The 16,741-nt window shown below is 36.2% G+C and overlaps 1 protein-coding gene across 1 annotated transcript; it reads right to left on the minus strand.

Moving 5' to 3' along the window:
• LOC145668809 (uncharacterized) lies at positions 1 to 16,732 on the minus strand. The gene is made up of 2 exons (XM_081736979.1): positions 16,413 to 16,732; positions 1 to 1,990 (listed from the first exon to the last, which is right to left on the minus strand). Exon 2 carries the CDS (start codon positions 1,981 to 1,983, stop codon positions 382 to 384), a length of 1,602 nt encoding a protein of 533 aa, XP_081593105.1. The 5' UTR covers positions 1,984 to 1,990; positions 16,413 to 16,732; the 3' UTR covers positions 1 to 381.
• Between the last annotated feature and the right edge of the window lie 9 nt (positions 16,733 to 16,741).

Raw genomic sequence — 16,741 nt, forward strand, 5'->3', positions numbered from 1 at the left:
GACTGTTTCGGTGAATTTATTAAATACAATAATATGACTGAAAGCTGCTCCTACCCGTATTTTATAATACTGTGGATCTATACATTTTTCTTCTATATACAGTGTACTTTACAATCTTTTACATTGAGCTTCTGAGTTCTATAATTGCTCAACATACGCGTATTTTACTACCATGCTGTAAAAAGCTGCTCATTATGTTGTTTTATTTCAATTTGTAATTTCTGTATCGTATAATGTATATAGTTTATCTTCACCTCAGATTCATTAAATAATTGATGTTGTTATCACAACTGCCTGGGTTAACAAGAAAATTACAGAAAATCATGATCGGTTATTCCTTACTACTTTTTTACAAATAAATTACTCTAACCAAACACTGGGTCATTCGAAGTAATCGTCGTCTTCTCCCGCATACAACAAGTGAACAGTGACATCTATATTCTGGGCAGCTAAAACTTCCCTAAAATTCTCTACCTCTCGTTTCTGAATATTCCACTCACCGTATATGCCGATGTCCGTAATGTTAGGACAGTTCTTAATTATATGATGCAACGATGCCTCAGTGATCCACTGGCTTTCAATGAACATTCCTTTCAGGCACGGAAAGTCTTGCTGTGTTAATCTAAGTACACTATCATCATCAAAAAACACAGGCGAATCATAAAGCTTAATAACAATCACTTCGATCTGAGAACAGTTTCTTAATAAATAATTAATTATTCTCTCATTACGTATTGGACCCCCCAAAGTAAACTGTTTCAGTTCTACCAGATTATGTGACTTATCATTAAGAAAATCTTCATCATTTACGAAACACATTCCGTCCAATTCAAGAACTCTCAAGTTCGGACACGAATTTTTAACTAGTACTACATCTGAATGCTTAATTTGTTCAAAATTAACAAGACCGAGGTTCTGCAGCTTCATTCCGCAATGCACAAGAGAGGATTTTAGTTCATCTGTAAAGTTATAGAACATAAGGTACAAATGGGTCAGCTTTTCGAACTTGGATACGAAAGAAATTGTTTCGTGTTCCTGAAGTTCCATTGTCCACAATTCTAACTTTTCAACGTTTGGACACAGAGATATGGCAGCGTTTATGGAAGATGAGGTTGGATACAAATCGTTATGCTTTATCAAGTTTAATTCGGAAATAAATTGAGTGCCACTCTCAAGCAAATTGTTATAGTCCTCTAATACCTCTCCTAAATGTTCGTAATTAACAACATTCAAGGAAGGAAGGCAAACAAGAAGTGTTGTTACTCCTTGTACAGTGACGCCTTCTCTTACATTTGGAATTCTCTGTGTGTAAAACAAGTCAATCACTTTCAAACAAGAGCACCCATCATTTACTTTGACGTACTTGTATTCCCCAATAAAGAATACATTTGCCTGCACTGATACTTCAACACTAATGTTTTCCTCTTCGGATGTTTGATCGGAATCTGCATCATCAGTTACAGGTTTAATCCCACATAGTGCATACAATCCTCTATCTGTTATTTTTGAAAAAGTTGCATCCAGATGCTTGAGATTTTTTGCAGTTTGTCCAAGAATTTTAAGAACTTGATCTGTACACTTCGCAGGAATGATCAAATGTGTCAAATGCTGGGAGTTCTTCATACTATCTAACATTACCATCTCTTCCGCTAATGTCCACTTACGTCTTTTGCTATAGACAGCGTCTAAAATTAGTTCTTCAGTCCCATTATTAAACAAAATTGCAAGAGTAACTATATCACCAAGTTTCAATTTGTTTTTCTTAAAATATAAACAAGCAGCCTTCATCAAATCATTAGACACGTTCCGCGTTAGATTATCCACTAAAAAAATACGCACTGGTTCAATAAGCTCAATTAATGTTTCGCCCTTATTCGGTCTCTTCAAAGTTCTCAGCCATAGGCATACTTGTTGATGGAGGTACTTCAATATGAAGAAATGACAAGTTTCTTGTAAGGTCTTGGGAGGCTTTCTTCTTGCCATGTTATAGCTGAAAAAGAAATAAAATTATATATACACACACCATATTTACTTGTAGACGCTACACGATATTCATTAAATAAGTGAATAAAATATTTAGGATCGTATTTAGGCATGTGCATCTGAACAGGGCGGCAAATTACAACTAGAAGTAAAAAGATAATTTTTTATTGCTTTTATCATTATGAAACTCACATTACATCAGTATTCTGGTATTAACATAGTACGTTACTATTAGTGCACCACTTCACCTTGAGATAAGTACATATATAACGACAAAAAACATGGCCACCACACGGCCGACTGCAAAAGAACGTCCATTTCGGAGTCAGATGCAGATTCTACAGAGAAATGGAACACTGGATCATTTTTTTGATTTTGGAAGTCTGTCAACAAATGGATGGTGTGCAACTGAGGATGCTTAAATGCAAATTAGAAAGCAGTTTTCTGCATTCAGAAATTGAAAAGAGTTGAGTTGATTTTAGTTTAGCGTCCCTTTCAGCAGCGAGGCTATATGAGACGTGGACCTACTGATTAACGTGGAATCCGAACCACATGAGCTCCAGCCGGGAATCGAACCCGGGTCTCCCACGCCAAAGGCGCGTACGCTAACCGCTTAGCCACGGAGGAGCTCAGAAATTGAAAAGAGTGAATGAGATGATATGCTGGGGATCTTCTTAGAAGAATAATTCATAATGTAAGTATAGAGTTACGTAGCAGTTTGGCAAGGGATTTTTTTTTTTTTAAAGACATTTCCACTGCTGTTAAAAAGTATAACCTTTTTATTATGTTTTAAACTGAACTTTAGACTTCTTTCTCCATTTACGGGAATTCAGTGCAACGAAACTTACTAAGAATATAAGTCTGGAATCAGTTCAATCATCTATATCTGTTGAGATTTCATTATCTGAGTCAGAAGCGAAAGCAGAAAGTCCTGACGAAGAAACAGGATCAGACTCAAAGATGACAACGGGATATGGAAAAAGGAATATTTTAAGATAATACAAATTCAGACAAGGTTCAATTTTTACAAGCACTGTAATTTAATATCTTCACTTCTCTCAAATATAACCGAACTAGAAGCTGATCAAATTTATGATGTAACAAAGAAACCTCGGAGCCATTTACGACTGCGACACCTCGGAGTACTTCCTGTAAAATTAGACATCACAGTTAGCCTGGATTTCGAGGAAGTTATAAATATATTCGTAAATTCAAATATGAGAATAAAGTAACTTTCGTAAAATTATTATAAATTGTACTGTTTCTACCATATACTGTATTTTTGGCGGACTAAATTGGAGGGTTTTGTGATATATTTTTTAACGATCTATTAAACTCGAATGATTTTTTTGTGTGTGTTTTTACCATACATTTTGTATGATTATATTGGAGGTTTCTGATAATTTTACAGGAACTATTAAACTTTAGTGATTATTTCCTGCGTTTACCATAATATTTTTAACTTGCACATTTGTTTTGTGTGTTGTATATTCAGTTAAGTTTTGAAATCTTTCAGTAAGTTTAAAACTGAAGAAAATAATTCCACAATTTATTGCTGATAGCCTGTAAACGAGTAGCGACACTGAAGTTTCGCTGAGGGAAGAGAGGGCGTAATATAAATGATTGCACCAGGAGAGGAAGGGGAGTCATTCATTCTAAATACTTGCCTGAAAATATTCTTACTTCAGCATCTGGTTAAAAACGAATAACCGTTATATCACGTCGATATTCTCTCATACTTTCATCGGTAACCCGTCACACCAGACTCCTTAAAACACCATAAACAAAAGATATGGCTTTACGAGTTATGGTCACATTTTACTGAAATCATCTTCGTGCAATTAGTACAAAATCTGCTTGAACTCAAATAAATAAAATACGCACGGATCAACAACTTGAACATAAATTTGTTTTCCACACGCCATTTTAAGAAGTTTTTGGTGAAAAGTCAATTACCGTCTTTCAGCGTATCTTTATAAACTTCACAATTCTCAAAGTCAGTGAGATTCGTGTGAGAATAAATCTTCAAGGTAAAAGAAGAAAGGGCTTAAGTGTAAAAAATGATAACTAGATTTTCTGCAATTCTTTGTAAATTTCAACTATAATTACACTTGACAACAGTGTTTTCGTTACAGGCGCATTGATAACTGTTTCTAATAGGTTTTGATATGCCGAATTCAAATCTGTCAGCAGATGTTTCCCATCGGGCTTTTTTTTTTCTTTTTTTTTTTTCGTTTATATGTTAGAAACTGAAGTTTAACACAACGCTACAAGTTCCCAGCAAATGGCAGACCAAACAAAGAATATATGAAAACTGTTTTTACCCACAGTTTATCGCAGTAACATAACTTTACTATATCTTGATAGATAAACACAATATTTGATATGCTAAAACAGAGCATAGAAGACCTTTTACAGTAAGTGATTCGTAATTCATTGTTACGCAGCTTTTGAAAATCTCTCCTGATTCTTGGTGTGTTAATTTTTATAAAAGTGAGTGACATTTTGTTGACTGTATTGTGAGTGAATCTATGAAGTGTGTTGTTCCTTGCATCCAAAACCGTGTTTTCTTAAAACACATGTACTTTTCAGTGAACGTTTTAGTGTGTGTCAGTGAGCACTTCTTACAGCTATGCCTCGAGAGTGTGTGAATGATCCACGTAACTTTTGTTATATTTGCGGTGACATAACATTTTGTCTCAAAGACGTAAAATAATCCAGCTTATAAGAAAAGATTATGAGCTATATTTTGGTTGCAAGATAGGCGACTAGGACACTCCGTGGGCGCCACATGTCTGCTTGCTTCATGTATGTCCATGTTGACTGGGTGGTTGAAAGGAAAGCGTTATATGAAATTCGCAATGCCCATGGCGTTGAGAGAACCACGCGACCATTCTACAGACTCTTACTTCTGTATGACTAAGATTGCAGGAAGAACAGTTAAGACAAGAAATACTGTTGTCTATCCCAATATTTCATCAGCAATACGCGCAGTGCTCCACAGTGAAGGACTTCCCGTTCCAGTAGTACCTGATAAAAGGAACTTAAGACAAAGAAATGGATGTAAGTGTATGTAACATGTTATCAGATGATAAAGAAAGAAAAAATCCCAGTTTTCAAGAAAACAACGAACCTCAACTTATCAGCCAATAGGAATTAAATGATCTGGTACGTGATATTGATCTGTCCAAAAAGCAGGCTGAGTTTTGACATCAAGACTGAAAGATTAGAATACTTTGGATACAGACATCAGGATGTGTACTTTCTGGCAAAGGCAAACGGAATTCGAAGATTTTTTCTCCCAATCGGACAATCTGATTTTTTGTGAACTCATTGTTGCATTCCATGGGACATGAACACAATCCAGGCGAATGGCGACTCTTGATAGATTCTTCTAAAACTAGTATGAAAGCAACTCTACTTCATATTGGAAATCTGTATCCATAAATTCCCATAAGCTATGCTAATAACATAAATGAATCTTACGAAAACATGAAACTAGTATTAAGCAAGGTACACTCATGTCCAAAATTATTGTCGCATGTCTATAAATATGTTTTGTAGGAATATAATTTGATAACGAACTCGCCCGGTATTTCTTATAATGTTATTATGTGTATAATCGGCAAAGATATGTATGTGGCAAATTTCATGTCAAAAGTGCAGTAAATAATAACAATAAAACGAAATTAAAACTCTATTGTTCATTTAGCAACATTTTGTTTTACTCATTCTAATTTTCATATTTATATATTTTTTTCCTGAAATTTACCACAAATATACATTTCCCGATTATACACATAGTATTAGTATTAAAAGTACCCTGCAAAATCATTATCAAATTATATTTTTACAAAAAAACAGTTATAGATATGCGACAATCATTTTGGACATAAGTGTACAGACGGCATGTTTGCGGAGATTTTAAAGTTATTGCACTGTTGTGTCAAATTATTGTAAAATATATCACAACTATGAAATATACTTTGAGCATACATATTTTCATACTCCTTTTATTACGAAATCAAGAGATATCATAAGAACAAAAAATATTGAAACCTGTATCATCTAAGGGCTTAAGTGCGGCGGCAAATTTTCTACCTGAATTGAATATCTCACGAATTCTTGAATTTGAGATATGAAATTGGGCATGTAGACTCTTCATTGAAAGCAAGGAAATACGCATTTTCGAAAATTCGCTCGTAAGAGGAAATGGATCTTGTTATACACAAACGTGTTCAAATTATTAGACTCACGCTCAAAAAATGCAAAATTGATGTGGGAGTCCTAATTTCAGAGTTCTAGAACATTTAATTTAATGGTTAAACCACCAATATAGGATCCTTTATTTGTTTACTGTACAGTTGAAGTGGTGATATCATCGTTGAACAGCAGATGGTATTAGTGAGAAGGGAGGGGGGGAGGGATTTTGAAAGTGGTGTTTCAGTTCTAGATAACAATTGTGGTTCGTATCAACAAGTTACAGTCTGAAGTGTTGTGGTTGCTGTCATAAGAAGTTAACGACATTCAAAGCGTTCAAAGCGAATGGGCCAGTTTAAAATGATCGTGACGTGTTTCGTGTGTCAATCTTTTATTCTGTGTGGTCTTGTAATTGCAGCATAATGGAAAAAGCAAAAGACCTTTCCCCGCGTAAAATGGAAGTCAGCGAAATACTTCTGGTGGAAATAAGATATACACATCAATACATTGCTAGTAGAGTTGGAATAGAACAAAAATCTGAGTAGAATCACTGTTGAAATGAACAAGAGCCAAGATAGAGTTGGGAAGTATGGGCGAAAACCAAAGCTGTCGGTAAGAGGTATCAGAAAACTAAAAAGATTGGGTCTGGGAAACGGATGTGCAACTTCTAATAGACTTAAGCATAAAAATGGCTGAGTATGGCGCAGACATTTGGCCTGAAAGTGTTCGAAAGATTGTTTGTGCCGAGGGAATAAAAACACACGTTAAAGAAAGAAAACATTAATTAGTCTACTCCAATCACGGCAAAGAAGCGCCTCGAATGGGCACGAGGCCTAGAATATTGGACTGCTAACGATTTGATAATAGTGTGTTTCAGTGATGAAACATGTATCTTTGTGTGTGATAAATGTTCACAATATGTGTGATGTTGACCTGAGAGGAATTCAAGTTGGAATGTCTTTAATAAAGCGTGAAGCAACCAAGCAACCTACTTCAGTCATGGTCTGGGGTGTGATCTCTGTCTTCGGACCTGGAAGGCTGTATATACTAGAGAGGACAATAAAGCACGACCAATACATACAAGTTCTTCAACAAAAACTGCTTTCCCAAACTGCACTCTGGTTTGATGACGTACAATTTATCTTTATGCATGATGGAGCCCGATGCCACCGGGCCAAAGCTGCGACAAAATTCTTCAAGGATAACGAAATTAGTGTTCTTCCGTGGCCAGGCACTAGTCCAGATATGAACCCGATTGAAAACTTTTGGAGCTTCATGAAAGAAAAGCTACAGAAGAAGCATATTACAACCAAGCATCAATTGATCAAGGAGATGAACAATTTGTGGTATCACGATGCTGAATTAAAGGCAAAATGTGCTAAACTCATACATAGGATGCCACAAAGGATAAAAGACTTAATAAAGAATCAGGGATTTCAGAAGAAATAATAACCTTTGTGTGAGAGATAATTTTCTTGTAGGTATTCCATTTCATTTTTTGTTTCCAATTTGGATATACATGCTTTATAGTAATTATATTTGAATGTTACGTACGCATTTGTTTTATTGATATTGAAAAGCATATGTCACACCCACTAGAAATTAGGACAGAGTTACAAAGTAGTAATTTGTACTAAGTTCGAACGTATTTTCTCACGTAATATTGTAAGAACAGTAAAATATTCAGAAACTGAATGTTGCGTCTAATAATTTGAACACGTCTGTATATCTTTATTTAGAAAGTACTGAAATGTAAGAGTTCGTTTAAGATGGAAATGAATAAACACTCAACTGAACATCAGGAAATATGTGTGTCAGGGTTTGAAGAAGTTCTGTCCGCAAGGGTGGAAAGATCATTTCTACACTATCCAAATTTTGTTTCTTTATTCAGAAAACTCAAGTTGGAGGTGTAAAATTCGGTATATAAACTCCGTTTGCAAGGAAGAAAAGGGGAATATTTCTAAAGTATCCAAATTCGTCTTTTTATTTATTTATTTATTCAGAAAGTGGCAAATGTTGGGATTTGTTAAAGTTGAGGGGTTGCTCTTCGGTACACAATCTTTTCATTAAAAATACGTGATTAAGCATTTTCGAAACTTCTAAACCCGAAGAGGGTAAAGGAGGATATTTTCAACAACATTCAAATTTCCGACTTTATATTTATTACATTCTATTCCTTCCGTACACAGAACGGCTATTTCTGTTAGTATTAATATAATTTGCTGATCATTTACTTTCTTCCACAGTGATACCTCTTGCGCGATGTACTAAAGAATGAGTGTTTAGGATAAACATATCTCCATATTGCTATCTGTTTAAGATTAAACATTAAACTGTGCTGTATTGTTGTTTAGCGTTCCTAGATTAGGCCTGGACTTAGTGCTTAACGTGGGACCCGAAACACATGAGCTCCTGTCGGGAATCAAACATCGATCTCTTGCGTAGGAATAGGGGGCGCGGTGGCTCAGTGGTAGAGCGTTCACCTCTGGTGCTTGGGGTCCCGGGTTCGATCCCAGCTCCCGCCAAGTGAACTTTGTGGTGGACAAACACCGTGCTCGTGGGTTTTCTCGGGGTTCTCCCGTTTCCTCCCACTTTCTTCATTCCACCATTTCACTCATCTCTCATAATCACCGCCTCCTTTAGCCTAACCGGCATAACCGTGGGACGTAAAACTCAAAGATTTCATTTCATTTTCATTTCTTGCGTAGGAATAAACGTTAGAGACAATTACAATTTTGAAATATGTATGTTCTAAAAGAAGTCTTGAGTAAGTAAGTGACTAACTGATCAAGTCGCAGGGCAAACTGCTAAAATCTAAATACTTGAGGAGGAAACTTGAGAGTCCATAGGATTTATGATGCACGTTACCACTAAAAAAGGATTTTTGGAAACTGGAGGAGAGGGGAATCATTATAGTAAAATGTCGATAACTCGGAAACTCTGAAGGACAGAAACATAAAATTTGGTAATGGATTTTCCATTTAAAGTAATTAGACATGTGTTTAACATTTTGTTAAAATTTCTCTTAAAACGGAAGAAAAGGGTGGGGTTACATCAGGATGGCCATATCTCGAAATCCTTTAGAATTAGAGACATGAAATTTGATATTTAGAATTTTCATTTAAGGAAACAAAAAAGAAAAAAAGTGGAAACAAAAAGGGATAGGAGTTACAATTGTTGTAATAAGATGCCCATATTTCGAAATTCTTTGTTAGAGACACGAAAATTGAAATTTAGGTTTAATTAAAAACATGTTTCACCGTTTTTGAGGTTTCCTTAGAATGAAAAAAAGGGGTGGCGGTTCAACAGGGTTTGAAAAACCCAGGTTTTTTAAAAAGCCCATATGTTTTTTTCGGGTATTTTCGTTTTTTTTTTTTCGAAATATTTCAATGTCTTTGGTGTAAAAGTGTTAAAATGTGATTTATATTTCAAGATTATCTTTGTCACAACTTGCAACAATTTTCCATTCACTGCTGTTTTGAAAAAAGGGCCGCCATTTTGAAAGTTTACATCTAATCGCCGCCAAAATATATGCACCTAATTTAGTGTGTCTCGTGCTTCTACTCTGAAAATTTCAACGTAAAAGACCGAAAATTGCGCTTTGTAGCGTGGATACCAGTCACTTTGAAAAAATGGCCGCATTTTGAAATTTTACGTTGATATGCCGCGAAAATCTATACAGGAAATTTAGCGTGTCTCGTGCTTGTATCCTGAAAATTTAAACTTAAAAGACGGAAAGTGGTAGCCTGTAGTATATGTAGTACAGGCAGACGAACGAACAAATGTAGATCGAATAATCTCAGACAGAGCCGTGCCGTGTAAGGGGGGGGGGGGCGAGCGGGGCGACGGCCCCGGGCACCGAAAAATTCGGGAGAAAGAAGGAGAAAAGATAGGAAAAACTGCTTGAAATATATGTATGGGGGCGCCGTCGTATACTCTTACTCCAGGCGCTGATTTTCCACGGCACGGCCCTGATCCCAGGAGCCTCAGTAACGTTCACCAAATATAAACATCAAATATATTGGTTTAAAACAAACACATAATTCATGTTTTATAAAATAAATGTTTTACTGTTGAAGTTCACTTCCGATACTTTGTACGTTCAATTGCGGGAATATCCCGAGCACTTGTTGCAAGCACTGGCGTCGTAGCTTTTTAAAGCCGCGGGGGGGATCAAAATCAAAATCCTCTTTCCGACAAAAGTTATATATACAAAGTTGTCGTATTTTCTTTAAGTACATTTGACTAAAATCTGGGGTAGACGCGTCCCTCCGACCCCCGCTTACGACGCCCGTGTTGCAATTACCAGAAAATTAATTTTCTGGTCTTTCCAGAAAATTAATTTAAAACAATTAACAGATATAATTCATATTTTATGTAGTAAATGTTTCAAAATGTCTTAAATGAAATTAAATATCTTCCCGCGTAAAATAAATAGTTTTATTGTTGAAGTATTTACTTCCGATGCTTTGTGGGCTGAATTGGAGAATTTCCCAAGTACTTCTTTCACGACGTTTTTCTTTTCTTTCTTCGAAAATGCAGCTTTCTTTACTGTACACTACATCGAAACCTCGACTAGTATGGAATTTTGAATTGGGCACTTGAAATAGTAAGCATTACGTAATTTTCGGAACTCTGTAAGCTTCTTAAATTTGACACGATTTTTTACGCAATTGCTGGTGTTGATTGTATAGAATGCTGATTCGAAGAGTAGCGACAAATAACTGGACTAAACTGTTGTTGGAAAACCAAATTTTACTGAAGAATACTTGTGTTACCATCAAAGGTAATCGAAAATAATGGTAATAGTTTTACGAATGCACTACATATTTACTGGTAGTACCTGCCTTAAACGAGTCAAACGTATCAGAGATAACGTCCCTCGGCATCGCCGAGTCGGCGAGCACACTATTCACGAAAAGTATTTTCCAAAATATAAAATTGCATATTTTTCTTCAAATAGGTTATAAGCACAATTCATACATTAATTTGTTTTATAATTATCACAGCTAAGGTAAGGATCTTTTTATCATTATATTGCGAGCGGTGATAATGATTAGAAATAATAAGTAAAAGGCTAATAGTCACCGCAAGAAACAAACCTTATCTCCAGGAAGTACTTTCGGAGAACATAATCTTCATCGTCAGCCTAGGCACACTCCAAAAAGGATTTAAACCATAAAAAGAATTTTTAAAATGAGCGAAGTAAAAATCTTCTTCTCACTACAATTAGGCATATGTTAATTCTAGTGACAATAAGATTTTTACTTCGCACATTTTTAAAATTCTTGGGTTACCTTTACAACGCCCGCTCCAGCAGGTATACTCACACAGAAACGAGAAATTACACACTAATAATTTTATGAAAATGGATCAAAAGTTACTTAACCTTAAGCTAACGTTGACGGTGGCTACAAAATCCGAATGAAACAACTACACAAAATTTCGCAGATACCAGGCGGGAAACTTCCAAAACTTTTAGAACAAAGAAACGGGATTTTTTGAAAGCTAAAATTAAGGAACTTGAAGATAATAGTAAAAATAAAAATATTCGGGACATGTATAAGGGGATCAGCGAATTTAAGAAAGGCTATCAACCTCGTGCTTATATATTAAAGAAATCTGACGGAACAGTTCTCACCGATACGGATAGCCTCTTAAATAGATGGAAAGATTTCTTTGACGATTTGCTGAACACGCAGCCAAAAACTAATGTGCGTGGAGAAAAGGAGATACACACCGCAGAACCGTATATTCCAGAACCCAATCGAATAGAAGTGGAAGCCGCTATAAACACAAATCTCCGGGTGTAGATGAAATTCCGGCTGAGTTAATTTTAGCTGGAGGCGAAAAATTGTGGAACAAGATACACAAACTCATTCTCCTTATCTGGAACAAGGAAGAATTGCCACAAGAGTGGAAAGAATCAATCATTGTTCCAATTCACAAGAAAGGCGACAAAACTGACTGTAATAATTATCGAGGCATTTCTCTTCTGTCAACATCCTATAAAATCCTTTCAAATATTCTGTTAGCAAGATTGACCCCATACGCAGACGAAATTATTGGAGATTATCAGTGCGGATTTAGACGAAATCGATCAACTATCGACCAAATATTTACCATTCGCCAAATACTCGAAAACAAGTGGGAATACAATATCCCGGTACATCAACTATTTATTGATTTTAGAAAGGCTTACGACTCGGTTAGGAGAGAAACATTATACAACGTTCTTACAGAACTTGGAATACCGAGAAAGCTAATTAGATTAATTAAGACATGTTTAAGTGAATCCCAAAGTAAAGTCCGGGTAGGAAAATTTTTGTCCACGAGCTTCCACGTCGAAAATGGCCTGAAACAGGGAGATGCGTTGTCGCCATTATTATTTAACTTTGTGCTGGAATACGCTATAAGGAAAATCAAAGATAGCAACCAGGGCCTAGAGTTGAACGGCATTCACCAGGTTATGGCATATGCTGATGATGTAAATTTAATAGGGGATGATAGGAGAACAGTAGAAATAAATGCAGAGATCTTATTAAACGCTTGCAGGGACATGGGTTTAGAAGTAAATGCAGAGAAAACTAAATACATGGAAGTGCGTCGGGACCGTAATACGGCAAATTGTGGAGGCGTTAAAATATTAAATAATACTTTTGATAAAGTGGATACTTTCAAATATTTAGGATCAATATTAACAGACGAAAATCATATTCACGAAGAAATTAAATGTCGACTAAAAGCAGGGAATTCGTGTTACTATTCGGTTGAAAATCTCTAGTCGTCGCGAATTCTGTCGAGGAATTTGAAGCTTAAAATATATAAAACGATAATCATGCCTGTAGTTCTGTATGGTTGTGAAACATGGTCGCTTACTCTGAGGGAAGAACATAGACTGAAAGTATTTGAGAACAGGATCCTGAGAAGAATATTCGGACCCAAGAGGAACGAGAATGGGGAATGGCGGAAGCTTCATAACGAGGAACTACATAGTTTATACGGTTTACCCAACATTGTTAGGGTCGTCAAGTCTAGGAGGCTTAGGTGGGCAGGTCATGTAGCTAGAATGGAAGAAAGTAGAAACGCTTTCAAAGTCTTGACTGGTAGACCCATAGGAAAACGACCATTAGGAAGACCTAGGCGCAGATGGGAGGACAATATTAAGATGGATCTCGCAGAGATTGGAATACAAAGTAGAAACTGGATGCAATTAACTAAGGATAGAAGTCAGTGGAGAGCTTTTGTGAACGCGGCACTGAACCTTCGGGTTCCATAGGCCATAGAGTTAGTTAGTTAGTTAGTTTAACCCGTTCCTAACCCCTACCCTACTTATTTTTATCTTACTCTACTCTACCCTACCCTACTTTACTATACTTTTTAAAAGGGTCCTACTTATCGATGCGCAGCTGGAGCGTGTCTTGTAAAGTTTACCCAAATTCCATTTTTATAGTTTAAATCCTTTTTGAAGTGTGCCTAGGCTGACGATGATGATGATGTTCTTCGAAAGTACTTCCTAGTAATGAGATTTGTTTCTTGCGGTGACTATTAGCCTTTTACTTATTATATCGAAGGTTCTTTTTATTCAGTGTATGTATTCAGAATTTTATAAAGGTCTTATGTTGAATATTGTATCCCTTAACGTGAAAGCATCTAACTCGCCCAAGAAAAGTCCAAAATCTGATAAAAATCACTTTCAATGTGAGCACCTTAGCTGTACTAATAATATACTAACAAAAAGCTCAAAAACCCAGGTAGGTCCAACCCGACAAAATCCAGGACCCACTTGGGCAAACCCTGCGGTTGAAATTGTTAAGGATGGGCATATCTATAAAATCCCTTAAGATTACAGACATGTTAGGAATATGAAACTTGATATATACAACTCCCTATTCAAAACAAGCGGCCATATGCCATAGCGCCTCGAAATTCCGCCACACATTTTCGCATATTCCGATATTAAGGAGAAAAGTGTTGTGAGGAGGTAATTTCTCTCAACATTGAGGGATCTTTTCTCAACATATAAAATGGCATCGAGGATGTCAGTCTCATCATCACTGGGAAACGAGAATTTTTGAATACAGTTAGCACTTGAGCCGTCGTGGGGTTTTATCATTACACTTTGAAGTGCGTATGATAATGGGAAATGGGATTTAAATTTTTCGCAAAGAAAAATGCCATTAACATTCTTCCGTGCGAAGAACGGAAGCACAGGTTGAAATATAAGGTGCGAGACCGAGGACCGAACAAATATTAACCGTCTTGAGGCGCCTTGCCGAAGTCTTTACGAAAAACATCTCGTATAAGCAGAATGTGAACACATGTTAAAAATGAAAATTGGTATGCGAATACGTTACGCAATACACTAGACCAAGAGTGCATGGCTATTAACCTCCGTTTATTTCTGTTAGTAATCTCTTGATGGTGTATTTTCCACAAGATTGAATCTGATGTCATGTAGTATGCAATTTTTGACTTTTATCTTCTTTTTTGTCATATTTTATGATTGTTTTCTACATCTTACATGAATATTTACTTCGAGGCAATGTCCAGATGGTTTACTTCTATTAGAAAATACACATGCTGCTCTGTAACAGGGTGAAAGGAAAACATACCTTTGTAGGAAATCAGAGGGACATAAGGATCTCGGTTCAACTCTTTGGACTTTTTAAAACATTCCCAGTTTTAATGACCGAAGTGTACAATTCTGAGGGATGAAAGTAAAGAGCATAGCACAAATTATTACCTGTTTAAAGTCAATCAACTTTAAACTAATTTTTCACCACTTAAGTCGTTGCTTTCCTCACCTGCTCGCGATCCCACAGTACGTATTTAAATCTATATGCTGCCTCTCTTAGTCCATTTCAATTTTAGTTAAAAGTGTATAAAATCTCGTTACTTATAACTGAAAAGAGAAAAGTAAAAAGTAGCTGTTCTCATAAAAAGTAAAATGAGAACAACTACGTTCTCACACTTCAAATTCTCTGTGCTTTACATCTCATGACGTGTGAAAACATCGCAATTGCTTGAATGGCTGAATTAGTACCTTTAAGTTGCTGATACATACTGCTTATATAATGCTTCCCTTACGAAGGTTATATGGCAGTCACATCTCCACCACGTATTTAATTTCCAGTCTATTACTGTAATTACAAATTTTCCAACTCTATAAATGAGCGCCTCAAACATCACTATTTCTTTGTAAAGAAACTTTTCAATTACCGATAAAGACTTTCCGTTTTTATACTGGGCTATTTTCAACATGCAAATTCCAACACCTTGTATGCCCTTTTGTACAAGCTTGCCACTTGCATGAATAAGCAACTTGGACACTACCATTTAGCGTGGAGATCAAGTTTAGGGGCACTTCAAATAACTGTTGAAAAATTATAGTTCTTTCATTGATATCCTTCTGTCTTCTAAAAGATGTGCACAATATCCGATTTATTGCGTATAAATACAGCATCCAGCCATGTGCAACGAAAGCAGTGCAAAAAAAAAAAAAAAAAAAAAAAACGGTAGCATGTGTTAGGTGGCCGATAAAAAGCACGAATGCAACCAAGTCACGGCAGGGCGAAGCTAGTGAGCCCGCGATTTGGCGCGTCAGCGATGGCGGATATCGCGCAAGCGATGTTGGCGAAAAGTGATTTTTGCAAGGTACTAGAACACAGATCCCCTTTCCCATTTAGCTGTAATAAAGACAGAAAACAACATGCCCTGCGGGGTTCTGGCTCGCCTTCACTCGCTCACGCTCGCTCAGCGGTGCTATTAGATTATTAAACTTTGGTACAGAAAGCAAACAATCTAGCCTTTACTAACCTATATAGGGTGACTTGTGTTGTACAATATTCGTAGTAATACGAGTTCCTATAGTATTTATAATGGTTAAAACACTCGTAAACATAAAATACAGCTTTTGCACATTTGCAGAAATATTCCGCCGGTGGAAGATAGTACCTAATAAACTCATCTTTCATGTACCCTATTCGTAATCAGTAACCCTTAAATATTACCTTTCTTACTAATGCTACTTGTATTCTTTTATTAGGACCCACATACTTTTAATTTCTACTGTCTGAACTCATCAAACAGCTTTTCTATGTAATTTTAGCACAGGATTAGCGGCACTACACAGATATTTTTTCAAAATAGTAGTTTGATTTCAATTATAAATTTTCTAAATTGTGCGCCTCTTACATTTAAGCTGTCCTAAAATTATGAAGTTTTACCTCTGACTTGCTGGCTTTCTTTCCTAATTCGTTGTCCGGTATTAATCAGAAACAGTAAAGTCTAAATTACGTAACTCCTCATGTGATCAATGTATGCATTACTTATTCAAGTAATCAAATGTCACTGAAATCCATCAATTGGTGTGCACTTTTTCTTTTATATATACTTGCATATCAATGCTTCTGCAATTACAAGCATTCTACCAGGTATGGGTAAGTAGGCCTACTTATACGAAGATAATACAACACTTCGATCTACTCTTCTCTCATGTAAGACAGTTTTCTGCACTGATATACTTTTGGTTTTCTGATCACTGCAATTCAGCTGT

This window comes from Thermobia domestica, chromosome 13, assembly GCF_964235325.1.
Source record: "Thermobia domestica chromosome 13, izTheDome1.hap1.1, whole genome shotgun sequence".
Lineage (NCBI taxonomy): Eukaryota > Metazoa > Arthropoda > Insecta > Zygentoma > Lepismatidae > Thermobia > Thermobia domestica.